Source organism: Oxyura jamaicensis, chromosome 19, assembly GCF_011077185.1.
Source record: "Oxyura jamaicensis isolate SHBP4307 breed ruddy duck chromosome 19, BPBGC_Ojam_1.0, whole genome shotgun sequence".
Taxonomy (NCBI): Eukaryota; Metazoa; Chordata; class Aves; order Anseriformes; family Anatidae; genus Oxyura; species Oxyura jamaicensis.
This window is the reverse complement of record NC_048911.1, coordinates 6,371,220-6,391,161: the sequence shown is the minus strand read 5'-3', so window position 1 is coordinate 6,391,161 and position 19,942 is coordinate 6,371,220. Positions and strand designations below refer to the sequence as shown.

At 59.7% G+C, this 19,942-nt stretch overlaps 1 protein-coding gene and 1 pseudogene across 1 annotated transcript in view; one reads left to right on the top strand and one right to left on the bottom strand.

Moving 5' to 3' along the window:
* Positions 1-222: 222 nt before the first annotated feature.
* On the bottom strand, positions 223-1,397 carry LOC118176441 (annotated as a pseudogene).
* Positions 1,398-1,846: 449 nt separating this feature from the next.
* SMG6 (SMG6 nonsense mediated mRNA decay factor) overlaps positions 1,847-19,942 on the top strand; it is a 104,912-nt gene continuing 86,816 nt past the window's right edge. The window contains 9 exon segments of the mRNA XM_035342863.1: positions 1,847-1,940; positions 2,540-4,140; positions 4,142-4,308; positions 6,068-6,260; positions 6,943-7,053; positions 7,818-7,924; positions 9,040-9,118; positions 10,403-10,513; positions 11,128-11,340. Coding sequence (XP_035198754.1) covers positions 1,847-1,940; positions 2,540-4,140; positions 4,142-4,308; positions 6,068-6,260; positions 6,943-7,053; positions 7,818-7,924; positions 9,040-9,118; positions 10,403-10,513; positions 11,128-11,340 — 2,676 coding nt within the window.

The window sequence follows — 19,942 nt, the reverse complement described above, 5'->3', positions numbered from 1 at the left end:
TTGGAAGTTGTTGATGACACAGGGGAAGAAAGGTGAAGTAGCAGCTGGGTGGTGGCAAAGTGCAGCCCACTCGAGGCCTTTTCGAGAGCTGGAGGGCTGGGTGGGGGGGAGAACAAGCAGTGCTTCACTTCCAAATCCCCCGCAGTGACCTTCTGCTTTGTAACGAAGTGATTCAGGGCTGCAGAGACCAACACCAGCTTCCTTATCCCTTCAGAGCAGCTTTCAGACCTTTGGGGCCGTCCATCTGTTTTCAGTAGCATATAAACCCGACCATACAAATCCAGAGTCGGGCTCTCGCTGCTGGAGCCACCGCTCTGCTCTCATTTCCCTTCCCCAGGGAGCTCTGAGAGCCAGCCCGGGGAGCTCAGGTCCACCTTTCCCCCCTCACAGCACGATGCAAACATTCTCCACGCCCCGAGGGATTGCCTGGAATCATTCAGAGAGCGCAGCCACGACTCCCACACCTGCTGTTGGCTCAGCAGCTTCTTCCTTTCCCACACCAGCCTCGTGGCTCGCTGTGGGGAGAGCAGCAGCTGTCCTCCAGCAGCCCCTACGTGCCGCTCCGGGGCTGCGGAGGGCACCGGGTGTGCGTCTGCCTCCACAGCGCTTTGGGAAGGGAGAGCAGAACTTCTGCCAGCCCTTCACGGCTGGAGGCTGGGGGTGTTCGCACAGCTGCTGCTGTGGGCAGGGTTTGTACCGCCCTGGGACAGTGCAGGGGGGAGAACGGAGGGGCAGAGCGTGGCTGGAGGCAGCTGTGGGCTGGGAGAGGGAAGCCAGGGTGCGCTTATCTTGATTTCCTGCGACACGGTCAGGACATCATCAGCCAGCTCCCTGATGACGGGCCACGCGTGTTCTCCGGTGCTGGATTTAGCTGCACAGGTGGTGGTGGCTGGAGTTTGTAGGGTGGGGGTGAGTTCCTCTCTTCCCTAGGGCTGGTAGCAGTCACCTGCAGCAAACACTTCATCTGCTCTTGGAGCCTGCAGAGAGCAGGAGCTGCTTGGTTTCAACTAGCGTGTGCCCGTCCCCCGTCACTGTGCTGCCAGGGGGCTGAGCGAGCCAGCTGCTGCTGCAGGGCTGACCCCAGGCACCCCGGAGATTTCCCCCGGGTGGGATTTCTGCGTTTTTAACGGGAGGAGCAGCTGCCTGCCGGGGGAGCCCTGACCCTGCAGGCACCGCTTCCCAGCTGTGCTGTTGCCAACCTTGATGGCAACTGCTCTTTCCGCAGTTACTCCTGTGCCCTGATGGGAACCACTGCTGCCTTTACCTACAGAAAGGAACCGTGAGTGCTCCTGGGGCAGCTCAGCCGCCCCCTTGAGCAGCTCAAGCTGCCCAGCTCTGTGCTTCCCCTCGCCTCCTCCGGCACCTTCGGGGCAGCGGTGCTGTGCCAGGGGGTGCATCCACGCCTCCTCCTGCCTCCTGGCCTCCACCGGCAGCTCAGGACTGAAGGTGGGAGCAGGGAGCTGCCCCCAGCAGCTGCCCCCAGCCTGGTTGCCCGTGCCCCTTACTGCTGCTCCCTGGGCTTGTGTGGCACGAGGGTGCCGGTGGGAGCCTACCTCCCGCGACGGGGGCAGGAATCCCTGCCGGGGGGGGGGGGGGAAGAAAAACTCACCGTGAGCACCAAGGAGCCGCCCTGAGCCTATGCGAGGTCCTGGACGGCTTCAGGAGCAAGACCCGTCACCCTGCAAGGCCTCAGGGCCACCACCACCCCCCTAAGGCCACCGCCACCCCCCCCTCCCGTTCCGCGTTCTGTGCTGCGCGGGTTGGCCCCCCTCGGCCGCCGTCCTTCCCCCCCCCCCTCCCCCCCCCTCCCGGCCGTGTCCCCGCGGCGGGGCGGGAGCGAGGGAAGATGGCGGAGGGCCTGGAGCGCGTCCGCGTCTCGGCCGCCGAGCTGCGGGACATGGTGGCGGCACAGGCCCGAGCCGCCGCCGCCGGGGGGACGGGTGAGGGGGGCGGCGGGGCCTTGGGGGGGGGGTTGGAAGGGGGTTGGGGGGTGGGGAGCCGCGATTCCGATGCCCCGAAGGCGCCGGGGGTGGGCACGGAGCGGGGCCGCGTCCTCGCCGCCCGTCGCTGTGGGGAGAGAACGCGGGGGGCCGTTGGGGGGGGGGGGGGGGGAGCTGTCCCGGGGCAGGCCCGGCCCCGTCCCTGTCCCTGGGGCTGCCCGGAGAGGGGCAGCTGGGGGTGAGCGGGGAGCCTCAGCCCGGCGGAGGGCAGGGAGCTGCCCCCGGAGGCAGCTTCGGCGTAAAGGTTTTAACCTGAAAAGCTCCAAGTTCTGGTCTGGCGTTCCGAGGCGGCCTCTGGCTCGCTCCCGGCACGCCGCTTCTCCGGGGCGAAGCTCGTTGCGGGTTGTGCTTTGTGCGTGGGGCTGGGCGGCTTCATCGGGCCTCGCTCCCTGATTGCCTGACTGAGAATTGCAGGTCCGGTCTCTGGGAGCAGCCAGCAGCACGTCGGGCTCTCTGCTTTTGCTTAATATTCGTGTGTTTGTCATTATTTTCTTCTGGTGCCCGGTGGGAGTAACTCCCGTCTCTCGATCTCTTCCCAGAAAACATGACAGAGGTGAAGGAGCCGAGGCACCGCAAAGACAACCGGCGCCCGGACCTGGAGATTTACAAGCCCGGCCTCTCCCGGCTGAGGAGCAGCAAGCTGGTGTCACCAAAGCACGAGGCCGCCGAGAGGGAGAGGAGCGGGGCTGAGGAGGGCAAGGAGGAGAGCGCTGCTGAGAAAGGACCTTCAGGAGGGGCTCCGGTCGCAGAGGACTTGGGCAAAGGCGACAGCCACAGGCAGAACGGCCCTTTGCAGGGGGCCGAGGAGACGGAGGCTAAAGGTGGGCGTCAGAGCCAGGAGAGCTCGTGCAAACAGCTCGCTGCGGACGAGTGGTGTCCCAAGACCGTGAGGAGAGCCAAGAAGCCGGACCAGCAGATCTACCAGCCCGGGAAGCGCCTGCATTCGGCCGCCAAAGAACCAGCCCTGCGCTCAGCTGTAGAGGAGGTCGCCTGCAAGATGGAGCAGCTGAGAGTCGAGGGAGACAAAGAGGCTGAGAAAGGTACCGGCAAAGACACCAGGAAAACCAAGGCGGGCAAAGAGGACAGAGAGGGAAGCCAGGCCGGGGAAGGAGGGAAAGCCTCGAGGGGAGAAAAAGGAAGACGGACGGAGCGAAGCGACAGGCTGAGGAGAACAAACGACGAGGTGATGCAGGGGAAGCTGGGCTCCACGAAGCGCTACTCCCGCTCTGACAAGCGGCGCGGCCGATACCGCACCTGCAGCACCAGCTCAGCCGGCAGCAACAACAGCGTGGACGGGGCCCCGCTCGTGGACGGGGTGGAGAGGCGGCAGGAGCGGGCCAGGGAAAGGGCACGTCCTAGGAAGCAGCTCTCCGCGTCCTCCACGGACTCCTTGGACGAGGACAGAATCGACGAGGCAGAAGCGTACGTCCCCAGCAGGCTTTTAGACAAGAAGAAGCGTTCAGAGCAGGGTCGAGCTTCTCGGAGCGAGAGCGAGTGGAGCAGCAACGGCCGGGAGGTGAAGGGATCCTTCCGAGTCACGTTTGACAGCAGGACCACGAGCAGGGACATCAGCCTGGCAGACGCGGATAAAAAAAAGCCCCTGAAGGCGTTTGCTGGCTGCAATGACTCAGAGACTTCGGAGGCGAGGAGCCAGAGCAGAGAGCCCCAGGGGAGGGGCCGCGGGATCCTGTTCCTGCCTGCCAACACCGACCTCTCTGCCAGCACCGCGGGCTCCCCCGAACCCGGCCACCCCGGGCCCCGGCTGCTGCTCGCCGGCGCCGGGACCAAAACCTCGCGAAGCCGGGGCCGCGGCGGCACCGCTCGCAGGCTGTGGGACCCCAACAACCCGGACCAAAAACCTGCCCTGAAGAGCCAGAGCGCTCAGCTCCACTTCCTAGACACCGACGACGAAGTGAGCCCCACCTCCTGGGGGGAAGCCCGGCAGGCCCAGACGTCCTACTACAAGTTCCAGAACTCCGACAACCCCTACTACTACCCCCGGGCCGCCGGGCAGGGCCCGCAGTACCCGTACGGCGGCTACTCCCTGCAGTATCCCCTGGGTCCCAGCAACGGGGTGTACCCAGGAGCCTATTACCCGGGGTACCCCGGCCAGGCGGGGCAGTACGTGTGCGGCCCGCTCCCCCCCGGCCCCTCTGAGTCCCGAGATGGAGCAGCAGATGCGGAGCATGCAGCAGCAGGAGCTCAGCAAGCTCCTGCGCGAGGCTGGGAACCAGGAGCAGCAGCTCAGCAATCTGCTGTCCAGAGACCGCATCAGCCCGGAGGGGCTGGAGAAGATGGCCCAGCTGAGGTTAGCGGCAGGGTCTTTTCTGCTCCCAGCAGTTACCCAGAGCTCCTGGAGGGCCTGGCAGAAGGAGATCTCGATGCCTGGGGGACCGGGGCAGTAGCTCGCTAGCTTCTGAGGGTGCTGGGGCTGTCGTCACGTGCTAGCGTTGTTTGGTGTCGGGAGCAAAGTGGGGGTGAAGGTCTGGTTTGCCCAGGCTGGGAGCTAAGCTGTGGCTTCTCGCGCTTGTGGAATGCCGCGCGTGTACTGCAGGGAAACGGGAGCAGGGCAGGCACCCCCTGCGGCTCTCAGGGTCTTCTCCTGGAGCTGGTCCCTCTTGGTTCCAGCGCTTTTGGTGCTCGTGGTGTTCTTCTGCTCTGCTGTCGGCTGATTTGCATCGTGGGCTTCAGCGCAGCGACGTTGGCTGGTAGCGCTCTCCCGGTGCTGCCTGCATTGCCGTGGAGCAGTGGCAGCGCTTCCCAAGCGCGGGGCAGCTTTGTCCTTGACGACATTCAGCCCCGTGCCACGCAGTATTCCTGTTGGGATGGCCGGGGGAGGCCAGCTAGCGACAGGGAAGTGACACTGGTGCCCTGGAGGGTGGTTTACGTGGCCGTAGCAAGGTTCTACTTGGCATCTTCCTTGTTTGCCTGTGACCTCTGTGTCTCTGGGGCTTCTCTGGGACTTATTTCCAGAGCCAGCTGGCAGCGCGTCCAGCAGGTAAGCTCGTTTCAGGGCTTGCTCTGTGATCTGTGGCCTCGGGGGGGCTGTGTCCGCACTCAGCACAGCGCCGGAGCGTTCGGGGCACCCAGAGCGGGTACCTGGAGGGTGAGGACAGGCTGCGGTGCTGCTGCGGCCAGTGCTCCTGCCCTGGCCCGGGAGCACAGGTATCCCGTCCCCACCTGCTTCGGTGCTTCTCCTGCCCATGTCCCACGGAGCTGCTTTGCCTCTTGGCTTCAGGGGCTTCTTATCCCTGGGGCGTATTTAGGGCAAGAGGGAACGGCCTCAAGGTGGGCCAGGGGAGGTTCAGGTAGGAAACGAGGAGACATTTCTTGTCGGAAAGAGCGGTCAGGCCTTGGGACGGGCTGCCCGGGGAGGTGGTGGGGTCCCCGGCCCTGGGGGCGTTTGGGGAAGGGTTGGGTTGGCTTCACCGGGAGCTTCCCCCAGATATTGTGGAGCTGCTTCTGGCCTGTAACTATTTTATTGAATTCAGGGGAATTCTGCTCCGGGGGCTGGGCTGGGCTGTGGGTAGCCAGCGAGGGGAACGTGCTTGCTGTTACTCGGAGGCTCGTTTCCTTCAGGTACTTGCTGTGCTCGTTTTTGAGGGAACGGGGTCGGTGTTTCCACTGCGTGTTTTGGTTGGATGGACGGGAGGTACGGGTCACCGGAACGGCAAGACGTCTCCTGCCGGTTGGTTCTGGGCGTGCTGTTCCTGGCCCGCAGGAGCTGGGCCGTGCTCAGAAGGAGCAGAGAGCCCGGTCGTGTTGTGTCAGGAGGCAGGCGCGTCCTGCTCTGCCCGGTGGCGGAGTTGTCGCAGGGCGTCCTCGCTCTTTGTGCAGGCACAAAAGGGAGCCGGTCCTCTCAGCTCCGCTCTGCTGGAGCCGAAGGGTGGCTGCAACAGCTTCGGGCTCTCTCTAGAACGTGTGGAAGCATCAATTGCCACAGCTTTGAGCTGGGGGAACCGCTGATGCCTCGTTCTTGCTGGCCGAATAGCATCGGGTGGCTCAGCACGTGTTCCCTGCAGCTCGGCCGGGCGGCTGCGTGCACCCCTGACTGTGTTTCACCCTAGGGTGGAGATGCTGCAGCTGTACGAGCGGTGCCTCCTGATGGACATCGAGTTCTCAGACGCACAGAACGTGGACCAGCTGCTGTGGAAGAACGCCTTCTACCAGGTGATCGAGAAATTCCGGCAGCTTCTCAAGGACCCTCTGGGGGAAAACGCCCAGGAAATTCGGATCAAACTCCTCCAGCTTCTAGACGAGGTAAGAGAGGAGCAGCCCCAAACCCCACTGAACCTTTGGGTGGGATTGGGTGGTGGTTGGGGTGGTAAAACCGGACAACTGGCCGTGCTGGCCCTGCTGGTATCTCCGTGTGCCTTGGGCCATGCAGGGAGAACGCTCGGGTCGGTGATGATTTAGTACAGCAGCTGTGGGTCCAGGTGGGTGTTGGCTGTAGTTTAAACCGGGCGCGTTTTGATGGGCTCTGTTTTAATTAGAAATCGGTTTAAGCTAAAGCAGAATAAACGTCCTTATGTGGAAATAAGCAGAAGCCCTCATGGAGGCGTTTGTGCTGCCTTTGTCAAATTTGCTTACGGGCTCCTCTGTTGGGCTGGGCAGGACTTTGCTCTCCATAAAGGCAGGCTGACAGATCCAAGAGGACGTGTTTTACAGAATTACATTGGTGGGAAGGGACTGCTGGAGGGCTTCCGTCCGGCCTCCTGCTTGGAGCAGGGCTGTGGCTAACGCTAAGTCAGGCCAGCCCTGATTTTGATTCTCCCAGTCCTAAAAATCTCTGAGGTGGGAGGTTGGCCTCGTCGTTACTTTCTGAAGAGAAACAGCCCAAACCTCAGGGAGAGGAACCCCTCTCGCCCGCGGTAAGGGCCGCTGCGGTGATTGTGCCTTGCCTGGAGGGTCTGTAGCACCCACGTACGCGCGTGTTTTGCAGGGCACTTTGTTTTTCGATGGCCTGCTCCAGAAGCTGCAGGTGTCGTACCAGTTCAAGCTGGAGGACTACATGGACGGGATGGCCATCCGCAGTAAGCCCCTGCGGAAAATGGTAGGTTGGCTTCCTCCTGGGGACTTCTCACCCCGCTAGCCGCGCGCAGCGGGCTGAGCTGTGTGCTGCCCGTGCCAAGAGGTAGGCAGCTGTGCTCTGAACAGCTGGCAGTGTGTTTGCAGGGAATCTCAGCTGTCAGAGAACTTGCCGAACCAACTCCAGGGCATTAACATTTCTTGGCATCCTTTGCAAAGAAGGAACTCTTTTGTTTCTTTCTGTCTTTCTTTTCTTTTTAAAATCAGCTCTGTGACCAGGACTAATACAGGGAAGGAAGTGTCCAAAGGTGCCCTGGCTTGGCTTTAGCTCTTTAACATCTTTTATTCCTGATCGTGGAATTCAAGGGGAGCGAACAGTCGCGCTGTCGCTCCGACACACGGCAGCGATTGCCCTGAGCTGTGAGTGCAGGTGTGAGGGACAGCTGGAAGAGGATATTTTAGTCCAGCTCCATTCCCAGAGATGTGTTTGTGTTAGCCAGTCGGTCCTCCTCAGATTGGTCATGGACTGCACGAGCCACAGATTCCGAAACGCACCTCCTCTGGGTGAGAGCTAGGACGTTGATGTAAGGGAGTAGCTGGCTGGGGCTTGTGTTGCCCTTACAAATGCTGAACCAGGAGCCCTGGAGCCTCAGCATTTAATTCTGCGGCCTTTCTGTGAGACCTTCAGCTTGGCAGTGACCTCCTCCTCCAGCCCCTGTGTGTTCGCTGGGGTTTAAGGTGAGCCAGGACGCGCGGCTCCCACGTAACGTCCTGAATTCTTCCTTGCAGGTGAAGTACGCGCTGATCAGTGCTCAGAGGTGCATGATTTGTCAAGGGGACATCTGCCGATACCGAGAGCAAGCAAACGACACAGCCAACTACGGGAAGGCACGCAGGTAGTGTGTTCCTCACCCCAGGGCTGAGGAGAGCTCTTCCTCTCTCTGGTTACAAGGGATGCATCTCGTTTCGTGCTTTAACTTGCCTCCAGCTTCTTTTTATGACTCCTCGTTGGATTGCAGTCCTGTGAAGGTGCGAGGTGTAGCCTGGGCTGCTCTGCTGCCCGGACAGCACCCCGCAGATCTGCCTTCCTCCAGCCGTCTGGGTGGAAGTTGTCCTGTGCTGATCCTGCGACAGGGAGAGTTTAAGCTGCTGAGGCTGGCAGAGTGGCTGTTGTGTTTCCTGCTAGCTTTTCAGCTCGGGGAGGTTCCCATGTATGTGCCCACGTGTTCCGACTGCATCAGGAGTTACTGGTGCTTGTTGCTTCCTGACGCTCTTGCTCTGCCTGGCATACAGTCACTTTTCTGATTTCTTTTTCTTTTTTTTTTTTTCTGGAACAAAGACTGGTGGTGGGCAAACGAGCCTGTCACGGGGCATGGAGCCCTGAAACCTGTGGTCGTTTGCAGGGCAGAGCAGGGAAAGTTGCCTGGTTTAAATCTGAGGGCATCATGGAGCATCTGATGCTTCAGGGGCTGGGAGGAACGCTGGGTGTTCGCGATGCCTGGTGTGACAGATCTGTGGGGCACGATATGAACTGGGTAACACGACTGAGGGAGAATAGAGAGGGGGGAGGAAGGGACTGCCACTGAAATGATGTCTCTTCTTTTGGGATGATTAAATATCTTGAAAATATTGGAAATGAGCTAAGCAACCAGAAAGGTTCAGTTCCAGCTGCCAAACAGGCTAAAAAGGGAATGGAGAGAGAAACGTTTCCCAAATAGCCCGTTCTCTGTGCCCGAGGCTGCACTGGGGACAGCGCTCGCTGGAGCTGGCTAAATACTTGTCTTCGGGCTGAGCCAAGAACATTTCCTTCTCCAGCTGTCTGCCTCGCCCTCTCGTCCTGTGCCCTGGCTCTGGCTCTCCAGGCTGGGTACAGGCTTGCTGGCTGTGCATGCTCACGCAGGCAGAGGGCACTTGTGCGAAGGCAGGGCCTCCAGCGCTTCAGAGGGAATCCTGTGCCCTTCACAGCGAGGAGAGCAGCCTAACTTTTTTCCCTGGTTCTTCTCTTTCTCAGCTGGTACCTGAAGGCTCAGCAAATCGCTCCCAAGAACGGCCGCCCGTACAACCAGCTGGCGCTCCTGGCCATATACACGGTAAGGTGCTGGCCGCGCCAGGGTGCAGCGAGCACAGGAAGAGCCCCTGGGAGGGTTAGGGCTTTCCGTCTGCTGGAGGAAGACGTTGCTTAAGGCAGCGCTTCCAGATGGTTCTTTTAAAGAAAGGCCGACAGCAGGGTGTGCTCTGTGGATCCCAGCTGTTGTGGCTTCAGGCAGCTTGGTCAGATACACGCTGCTGCTGCAGGCTGCCGGCGTTTTGGGGGCTGCGCTGTAGGCTGAGCGCACGTATTTAGAAAGTGGACTGCATTTAGGGTTTCGCATGAGATTCTTGTGCTCGGGACCACGCTGTCGTGGGGATGCTGTTTCTGCTTGCCACGTCTTCAGTGAGCCTGGGAGCACCAGTTCTAAGCAACATCAACGTGCGACTTCCTTAGCTTTCGGTTTTGCTGGCTACTGCAGCCGCGCAGGAATGCTCGTTGCGAGGAAGATTTGCAGCAGATAACGGGGGCATCAGACGGGGGCATGGGGACTGGCAGGGATCTGCCCATTTACCACGCTGAAAGGTGCCGGTTTAAAACAGGAGCTCAAAACTGCAGGGTTTAGAAATGCACTTCCCTCGTGGCTGGGAATGGCCTTTCTGACTCCCCGTGTGGGGCTCGGAGCAGCGAAGTGTCCTGCCGTGCTGTTTTGGCCTGTAAGGCCAGAAGTATGTGGGTAAAACCCTAAATAGCTGCGGGTCTGGGTAGTATAAAGACTAGGAGGCTGCTTTCTCAGTGTTCCCTGTGGTTGGCCTGTGGGAGGAAAGGTGCTGAGAGGTTGCTTGAGTGTGGAGGGATTAGCCCAGGGGCAGGCTGAGGTGCGGAGGGCATCCTTCTACACCCCTGCCAGGCGTCTGGAAACCCCACCAGTATTCCTGGGCCTCTGCTCCTGTAAAACCCACGTGGAGTCATTTCCATATTCACAGCAACGTTGCAAAGAGCTATTTCCTGCGATGTCTGCCCAGACTTTTGTGTGAGCCTCTGGGTTAGCGGCTGCTGTGGCAGCCTCAGGGCTAACGTGGGTGAGTCTGCGGCCGCTGCGGCCCCCGCACTCCGTAACCCCGGCAAGGTGCTTGCGCCTGGGGCTGCCTCCTGTAGGTGGCTGTGAAGGGGGATGCAGAGGTCGAGGTCCTGCGTGTCTGTAGGGCCGCTCCTGCTGCGTGAACGTCTGTCCCAGGCAGTGCGGGGGAGAGGGATGGGTATTGAATGTGGGGGGAGAATTATTTAAGGGCTCGGCCTCGAACTTCCCAGGGTGGGTGCTATGAGTCTGGTTGTGTTGTTGCAGAGGAGAAAGCTGGATGCCGTCTACTATTACATGCGCAGCCTGGCTGCCAGCAACCCCATCCTCACAGCCAAGGAGAGCCTCATGAGCCTGTTCGAAGAGACAAAACGCAAGGTGAGTCTGGGGGCTGAGCGCTGGGATGCGGCAGCTGCCTGAGCTGGCTCTCAGCTGGAGAGCTGAGGTCTGGAGGGAAGGGTGCCGGTGGCTTTGGGCTTGGAGTCACCGCCAGTCTACTTCTAAGAAATTCCACACTGGGAGTCAAAAGAGAGGGGGGGGGAATGATGCTGCCTGTCTGCAGACTGCTTTTGGGGTTGTGTAGTCAGCTGAATCTCTTATTTCTGGGTCACAGACCGTAAAACAGCCCAGCTCAGCAAGGGCTGGAGGTTGCTGTGATTTGCAGCACGGCCTCAGCATGCAGCTGGATTATTGCCTCGTCCCACCGAGGTGGGCGGCAGAGGCTGCAGTCCCTTTGTGCCCCAAATCCAAAGTGCAGCGTGTTGGCTGCCAGGCGCTGCTAGGACTGGACACAGCTTTTCTTGTCCCGATGCAGTCAGATTCCAAAACCTCTCACCTGTGCCATCCAGTAGTGTCAGAAACCAGATTCTGATCCTGTCAGTGAGTTACTGTCCTTCTGAAGCTGGCGCAAAAGCGTCTTTCTCCGTGGAAATGAAATATATTTTCCCTGCCCCTTGATCCCCGGGTGACCCGAGCCTGTCCTGTCCTCGCAGGCGGAGCAGATGGAGCAGAAGAAGCATCAGGTGCTGGAGCTGAGCCCCAGCCGCCGGGGGAAGGGCAAGAAGTCCACGTTGCGACAAGTTGGGGACGACGCCACGCGGCTGGAGATCTGGATCCATCCCTCCCACCCCCGCTCCTCCCAGGGCCACGAGTCCGGCAGGGATTCTGAGCAGGACAACGGTCTTGGGAACCTCAGCCCCAGCGACGTGAGTACTGCAGGAGGCGGCTGCTGGCTTTGGTGTCATGTGTTTGGAATGCAGTGGAATGACACTGGATCTGTTTTGCTTTCCTGTTGCTAAATTTTCCAGTGTTTTGGCTTCCCCTATGGGAGCTGTGCCTGGGTCAGAGCTGAGGAGCTGGTGACCTCGTGCCTCTCATGTTTAAAGCATGTTGTTACCATCCCTTTCTTGGCAGCACGTGCTGGTGGGGCTGATACTGAATAGGAGAGGCACAAACAGAAGACGCAGCGGAATGCCTCTGCTGCAGGCTCTGACTTGGGTGAGGTTGCCGGTGGGAAATGAGGTCAGATGCTGAAGAGCAGGGTTAACGGTGACCCTGGAAGCTCCAGGGCTTGTTCTGGAAGTGTCGTGTGTCCCAGTGCGAGCTCCCAGTCACCTGGCGCTGGGACAAATGTGAAAACCATGCTTTTAATTCCCAGCGTAGGTGTTGCGTTTGCATTACTCGTTCTGCTGAGAAAAAACTCTTGTAAGGATTAAAAAATGGGCTAATGGTAGCTCTGACCGGTCTGCTCGAGCTGCGTACCTTGCAGAAGGAGCCCGGGTGAGCTCTGTTTGTCAGGCCCAGGAATGCAGGCGAAGGCAGCGATGGCTGGGAGCTCATCCTCCAGGAATCCTTGCATCGCTTTGGCACGTGTGGCCTGCAGGAGGACTTGCCAGGGAGCTCTGGGCTGCCTGTCCTAAAATGGCTGTTAAGGACGGGAGCTGAGCAGGGCCGGGAAGACCTTCTGCGGGGCCCAGGGCTTCTCAGATCTGGTGGCGCTTTTATAACCGGTTTGGGACTTCAGCTGGGTGGAACCGGGGTGAAGCCTCACAACTGTGCGAGATAAGCTCTGGCACACTGCTGCTGCATTTTTTAGATGTTACTGCCCTCGCTTGTTTTCCCTCTCGTCTGGCTCCTCTTCTGGAGACCTTTGCTTCCTCAGCACCATCGGGAGGAACGCGCCAGGCTGTAGCGTCTCCATAAATCACCGATGGATGCGCTTTGACAGACGATGCCGTGAGTGTTTTTGAGGCCCTGGCAGTTGCTCCCACGCGGGGTGGTGTAACTGCTAGCGAGCCGGGGGCCGTGCTGGCTGCAGTGTTTGTCGCGCGGGGACGTTTGGTGGAGCTTGCCCTCGGGCCGTTCGGTGGGGGCTGCGCTGCCTCAAGCGCAGGCCACTGGCAGTGCCTGTACAGACTCTGATCAGTCTCGGGCTCTCCAGCTGTTTGAAACGTTGTGGAAAGCCGCTCCCACTAACACCAAGGCTGCACAACCAGAACCAAAGGAGAGCTGAGGACACAGATCTGGCCACTGCTGGTTCTGGCAGCCAAAACTTGAATATTTGGGCTGTAGCGCACTGCTCTGCTCCTCTTCTGCTGGCACAACTGCTTCCGGAGCTGTGCCACAACCCTCCCACCAAACTGATCTGCATCAAAAACGACCAGGTGAAGCAGGAATCCGCAACCCGTGTCGCTCCCAAAGGTGCCATGCTGCAGAGCTGGGGGCCGGACAAAACCAGCAGCTCTTCGGGAGGAAGCTCTGCGCTTCTCGCTGCTTGAAGCTGTGGCCTCCTACCCCTCTTCCTCACCTCGGAGATGCTTTCGGGGGACTGGAGAGGAGCTGAGGAGTCTGCGTGTTGCCGCTGTGTGGCACTGTTTGGCCTCGGAACGGCCCTGCCTGGGCCCGAGGCAGGCAGCAGCCCTCATCCTGGCAGCACCTCTGCCCCACATCGCAGCAGGCCCGCTCCCCACGCGGGCTGGGGCGGAAGGGAACAGCTCTGCTCCCAGGGGAAGTGTGCCAGCGCTTACGTGTCATTTCAGAGAAATGAGTCCGAGCTGTGTCACTGCCTCTCGGTGCCTTCCTCGCCAGCTTGAGCCCTGGGGAAGGCTGGGGCTGGTTTTTCGTTCATGCTGACGGTTGTGCTCTGCAGGTAGCTCCTCGGACAGCAGCGTCTGTGGCAGCTGTTTGCTATTTCTGGCCCAGAGAAGGTGATTTTGTGGCTCAAAATGGGGAAGTGTTGAGCTTTCAGGAGCAGGGGCAACACAAATGTAAGACCCTAACAGCTCTGGCCACGTACGGGGAGAAGGCTGGGAGCAGGCTCCTTGTGCCCTTCGCTTAAAACCAGCCCGAGCTAAAGGAGCCTGGCAGTTTCGTAAGCAATGTGAGATGGGTTTGGGATGTTTTCCATCCTCGCTGGCTGCCTCCTTTGCTGTGCAGGCAGTCAAGTACCAGTGTTGCGTGGTGGCATGCTGGGCAGGGAGAGACGCTGAACGCTTCCCTCCCAGCACCTCCCGAAGTGCCTGCTGCCCCGTCAGCGAGCAGCGTCTGCTCAGTGCGTGCCTGTCTGCTGCTCTTTGTTTTCCTCCCCGTCCTGCGGCCCTCTATAAAGACCCAAAGCCCGTTGCGTTAGTTCAGGGTCAGAAGCTAGCCGGAGTTAGCAAAGTGTGACGGCGAGGCTGCAGCAGGGCAGCTCGTGCTGCAGCCGCTGCCGTGGCAAAGACAGCGTGCGGTGCTGGCAGCTTGCCTTGGCACTGTGTGTTGAGGTGGAGGCTTGGCACAGCTGCTTTGCTACGTCATCTTCTTCTAGGAAGATGCAGAACTGGAAGCGTGTGCCATCTGCCCGCACCAAGGGCCGTGCAGCTTCGTTTGGCCCCTTTCCCAGTAGCCGGGTTCGGCGCTGCTGGCACGGAGGGCACAGGACAGTTTCAAAGCCAGCAGAAGAAGCGTTTGGGTCGAAGCCCGTCCTTGTTGTGCTTAGGCTTTTGTCCGTTATGCCTGCAGCCTTTGGGAGTTTCGTTCTGTGAATCTTTTCTTCTGGCCGTTCTCTGTGGTCTCCTGTTTGCTTCTGGGTGTGCAGCGACACGAGAAGCCGGGCTGCCCCCATGCCCTGCGTGCCCGACAGCGTGAGGTTACTCCGTGTAGGATTCCTACGAGAAAGGCAAAAAAGGAGACTGAACCAGTGAGCGGCCGTATTCCCTTTTTGAAAAACAAACAAGCTGGATAGAGCAAGGCGAGAGCTGGAGGGCCAAGCCCTGTTTCTTCGCTGCCATTGGTTTCGTTTGCCTTGGGTCTGCATTGATCTCAGGGCTGATAGCACCGGCTGCAGCTTGCTGCGCAGACTGTGACTTGGTAGAGTAAACAGGGCAAACGTGCCGTCAGCCTCCTGAGAAAGTGTTAATATTACACTGCGTTTGAGATTTTAATCACCCCTGTCAGGAAACGCTGAGTTAAGGTTCCCACAGTTGCAGTTGCCTGCTGCCTGCACGCTGCAGCAGATACTTCCTTATGTTATCACGCAGCGTGCATGCACCAGCAGAGATTGCTCCATAGCTGCAGCTAGGATTAGGGAAGAGAGCTTTTCCCTCGGCACGACGGTAATTGAATAATCGTTCTCTCCAGATGTCTGAATGCTGCAGAATCATTAACGAATTAAGCCTTCTAGACTCTTAGCGAGAGGTCAGTCCTGTAGAGCCAGCGCAAGTTTGGCCACCCCAAAAGGAGGGCCACCCAAAAAGCCCCCAGGAAAGCCGAGAGATCCGCTGACAGAGTCGGGATCTGTTGGAGTTCAGAAGCGCAGAGCGGGTTTTAACCTCCACGTCTTTACGCAGGCTTTCCTCTCAGCAGCAGGGAGCACGGGCATCGGGGCTTCCACGGATGGGTAGTGAGTGTCACCAGGAGCTCTGCCAAAAAGAGGGGAGAGCAAAGGTCTCTCGCGAGGCTGGACGTAGTATCCTCCCCTCGCATTTCCTCCTGGTGGCATGCCGTGCTGTTCCGTGGAGGCTCGCTGGACGGCTGCTGCCAGCCTGCGCTGGTAGCGGCTGCAAGTGCCAGGAGACGGCAGCGATGCGCTGGAGCTGGCGGCAGTGCGTGCCCTGGGGTGGGTTTATTTTCTCTCGGGGGAGCGGTGCTGGCTTCGTCTGGACCCCACCACCACCACCTTCCACCTACGGAGCTCTAGAAATTGAGAGGCGTGTTAAGCCTGCAGGGAGATGGTCCTCTGCTCCCCTCTGGCCCGATGAAGGCGCTGTCTTCTCACAGCAGGGGCGGCTGTGAGATTTGTCCTGCTGCTTTTTTTCCCCTCCAGGTCTGCATTCAGCCAACTGAGAACTTACCTGGCAATGCCTGGTTATGCCTCGCTTCATGATGGCTCTCCCTCTGATTCTTTCTTATTTTTATTTCTGAGATGTTTGCAAGGATTCTCGCCTTCTGTCTTCCCAGTTCTTCTCTCCTGCTTAGTTTTATTTCTCGCCTTGTCTGAGCACCACGATGCCGCGTCCGCTTACAGCTCCGCAGCCCGATCGTGGGCCAAGGCATTCTGGGGAGCGCTGGGGGCTCCTGGGGGCTCCCTGAGCCGCTGCCCTGACGGCGGGTGTGCGCCCTCGGTTGGGAAAGGGGTCACTGTCCTGGTCAGCTCCTGCGTGTTTCACATCCGTTTTTCCTTGGCTGTGTTTGTTGTTTCTGCTCTGTGTACTTGTTCCTCTTCGGCAGCAGCCGCTCGGCTGACTCCGGGCCGGCTCCTTCTCCCGGCTGCCTTCGGGCTGTGCGATTTCTCCTCGGGGGTTCTGCATCTGGAGAGGAGCGCTTCTGGGGCGGCAGCGGGATCAGACCTCCTGTTGGCGGTTCTGGCGGTGGGTTTTGGCCGTTTTGCCCCATCGGCCTGGCCTCTGCTTGGGCCAGGCACACGAGGTGGTGGCAGGGACCTGGCTTTGGAGCTGGGGTTCCCTGCTGCCACCGCCTGCGGTCCCTACGAGCTCCTGGCTTGCCAAGAGCCCATTGTGGTGAGATCTGAGCATCTGCAAGCGTGGCCTGGCATTTCGTGGGCAGATACCCACAGAAACACCCCTGTTTATTTATTTCCCCTTCCCTGATGGCTCTTTCCTCACCTCCTAGCTCTTCTTCATTACACCCAACAAGGAATCAGTGACAGGGAAAAGTGGAACTGATGTCGTGCTGTAGCAGCGGCTGCTCTGCCACGCGTACACGTGGACAAGAGCCCTCCTGGGAAGCTCGCTGCTCCGAGGCACCCACCCTGGGTCTGCTGGTGGCAGCCTGTGTCCACGCTGCCGGGCGGCGCTCCTCGGGACAGGGAAGGATGAGGACTCCTGCTCCTTTCTTTTTCCCTGTAGGCTCTTAAGAACAATCCCTGCTGGCAGGAGTACAGGGCTCCGCTTGCTGCCTGTGCCGTCAGGTGGGCAGCGCGCTCACAGAGGTCCGTTTTAGGAGCCTCTGGTGGGGAAGACAAGTCCGAGCAGCCAGGGCTGTGCTCCTGGGCAGCCCGAAAGCCCGGCCGTGCGATGGAGCAGGCCCTGCGCTCGCTGCCTGCCTTCCCCTCGCTGCCGGGACGTGGCTCCCGCACAGGGTCACCCTTCAGGCTGCGCACGATGCCCTGGGAGCTCCCGGCCCCGTGCTAACTCTTGCCCGCTTTTATTTTACACCCAACTTTGTGCTCCTGTGCAGAGAGTGGAGGGGACGGCGGCCACGAGCCCGGCGGTGCCTGGAGATGCCCAGCGGCCGGGCTGTCCGCCAAAGCCACTTCTCACGCCCGCCCCATGTCTGAGCCGAGCCCGAGCGGTGGCGTAGGTGCGTCCCCAAAGGGAGGGGACACGGGAAGCGAGGGAGCGTCCCCTCGGCCTCGCTCGGTGCGGGAGAGCGACGCGAGGTCTCGCAGAGGGCCTTGGGGCAGGCTGCCACCGGCGCCTCGCCGCAGGAAGGCGGCTGCTGTTAAGCCAGGAAGTTTGTCTCCTCCACGCTTAGGTGCTCTCTAGTATTTGACGTGAGCGATCCTCTCTGCGGGCTGCTGAATACCGTGTGCCCTGGCTGTCAGGGGAAGGCAGTGCTTCCCCTCCAGCCTGCTGCTCTGCTACAGTACCTCCGCCGTGCCGCGCTCCTCTGCTGAGCCTCCCCCGCGGCACAAAAAGGCGAGCGAGGCTCGCTGGGGCCAGAACACCAAGTGCTGGCAGCCAGCTGAAGGCTGCCCCTCCTCGTTCCTCTCCATTGCCCACCACCCACGGGCAAAAGCGGCGTGAGTCGTCGAGTCCTTAATTCCCGTGCCCGGAGCGGTACTTGAGAGGGAGAATCGTGGAGTTCCCTGTGCCCTGCCCAGGCAGCCTCCTGCCCTCACCCCCGCAAGCTCGCAGGAAGCAGTTTGGTTTGGTTACTCATTCCTGGAGGTCAGGACTGGGTCTGGGTTTTTTTTTCCCTTTGTGTTTAGGAAACGGTTTACAAACTGTTTTGAGCACGGGGGAGCTGGTAGCGTGCGAAAGAGGCTTCTCAGCTTCTTCGCTGCTGGCCTCGCATTAATTCTTTGCCCTGCCTCCTTTTCTGTAGTCTCTTTCTCGGTTGGCAGCGTGAGTATTTCTGAGTGCTTTCCCCAGGCTGCAAACCCTCCGCCTCCTAATCTGACCTCGGTCACCAAACCACCCCGGGGCTTTATTTTTACTCCAGCCGTTTGGTTTCGCGCGGTGAGGTTGGTTTCTCTCCCCCAGCAGCGAGAAGCCTTCTCTGCGGAGGAAGTCAAAGAGTGCCAGGCTGCAGTTGAAGCTGGTTAAACACCAAAACCACACTCCTGCCTCGCTGGGCTTGAGACGTGACACTCAGCCATGCAGCTAGCGCTGCCTTTTTTTTTTTGCCTGCTGCCAGTTGTGCACCCTCCCCGCTCGCGCTGAACTCCTAAAAACTCTTCTTTTATAACTTGGAAGCAGCGGTAAGAATCCTCGGCTGCGGTTCGGGCGCTAGCAGGCCGCCCAGGAGCGCTGTAGCACGCTGCTGGGGCTCGTGACCCCCCAGCACCGCTCTGCTGAAGCCTCCCCGAGCTCAGGGAGCCTGCTGGCTGAGGCAGCGCGTGCACGCGTGTCGTGTAGAACCCACACGTTGCTTTCCAGCACAGCTTGACCTTTTGTCGCTACCCAGAAAGTGAAGGCTTCAGCGATCAGTAAGAGTTTCCAGAAGTTGCTGGTGACGTTTAATTGTTGTTTTTTTTAAAATAATTTTTCTTAATTTTATTTTTAGGCCGTGTTGGCGGCTCTTTTTTTTTTTTATAACTGCGAAGAACAAGGCAGGGCCCTCGTGTTGCTTGGAGGGGAGGAACACCGACGTGGTCCCCTCCTGGTAACCAGCACCTGGCGCTGATGTGCGCTGGGGGATCAGAGGTGGGAGCGCTACGAGGACGTCGAGGCCTGCGCGAGGGGCTCTGCGCTCCCAGACGGGCTGAGGACGGAGCGGGGCAAAGCTCCGAGTTTCCGACAAGCTTCTCGTGCTCTAAACCCAAGTACAATCATCCGGAAACCGCCTCCCCCTGTCAGTCGGTCTTTTCCTCATTTCCTCTCCTGCTGGTGCTGATCAGGCCGGGATTTGTGTGTAACCAAAGCCCTCCTGCTGCTGCACGCTGGGGCCTTGCTCGTGGCAGCGGGTTTGATGGGCCAGGCGCTGCCGAGCGCCGGCGGGAGGGGAGGGTTTGAGCTTGGGGTGAGAACGCTGCAGGAATTGGCCGTGCTGGGAAAGGAAGTGAAACGTCTCATAGCAGGATTGGGAAATTTCCCAGCGCAGGGTGAAGCCTGTCAGGCGGTGATTGCTCCTGAGCTTTTTTTTTTTCGCTGTTGGTCTAACCTTGATCCCTGCCTGCAGTTGGCCCGCTCCGACTTTTTTCTGCCGTCTGCTGAACGCTTTTTGGGATGGCACCTCGTGTTCCGCTGCCAAAGCTCTTTTATTTCTGCCACGGGGAATATTTATTTCTTTCCACTGTTGAATGAGCCACTTCCAGCCAGGCTTCGTATCCACTGTGGAGGTGGGTATTAGGAAAGAAACTTCCTTCCGGAGGATCAGGGAGTGGAACCTGCTGGAATCTGTGTCATTTCCTCTGGCCTTGGCTCTGCTCTTCCTCCCCAGCCGACCTCATTGCCGCGTGGCGCACAGCGGAGACCAAGATGCCTCCGTGCCCCGGGTAAAACCACCCAGGTAGGAGCCAAGGCTCCAGAAGAGCTCCCCAGGCAGCGCCCTGCCCGTGCGTGGGCTCTGCCTCCGCTCAGCCTGCCGTCCAAACGCCTCCTCCGCCGGCCTAATTCCTTCCTAAGCCTTTTTGGGTTCGATCTCTCCTGTCCTCAGCTTTCTGAACTTCTCCCGTTTATCTCCCTCCTCCGTGCGTGACCCCACCGATGCTCCGCTCTGGAATAGCGAAGGCGGCTGAGGACACCCCGAGCCGCGTCAGGGGAAGGTCTCGTATGAACAGAGCTCGTCGGGCGTCCCTCGGTGTCACCGTTTTATCGCAGGTGCTGGTTGCTCCTGGCAGGGCAGCGTGTGTTTGAGCGTCAGCTGCTTTCCCCCCTGTACCTGCTGGACAAAGCACGGCCCTGCCCGGGTCGTCTCTCAGGGCTTAACCAGATGCAGCCTTGGAGAGCCGAGCTCGTCTCCTAAATGACCTGCAGCACCGGAGCCAATTTGTGAAACACTGAGTGCTGAAAGTGAACTTGATACCTCAGCTGAGGACCCTCTTTGGCGTGTTTGCATAGATTCATGGAGTTTATGGCCAGCAGGGACCATTAGATCATCTAGTCTGATCTCCTGTATATCGCAGGTCCTTAAATTTCACCCCGC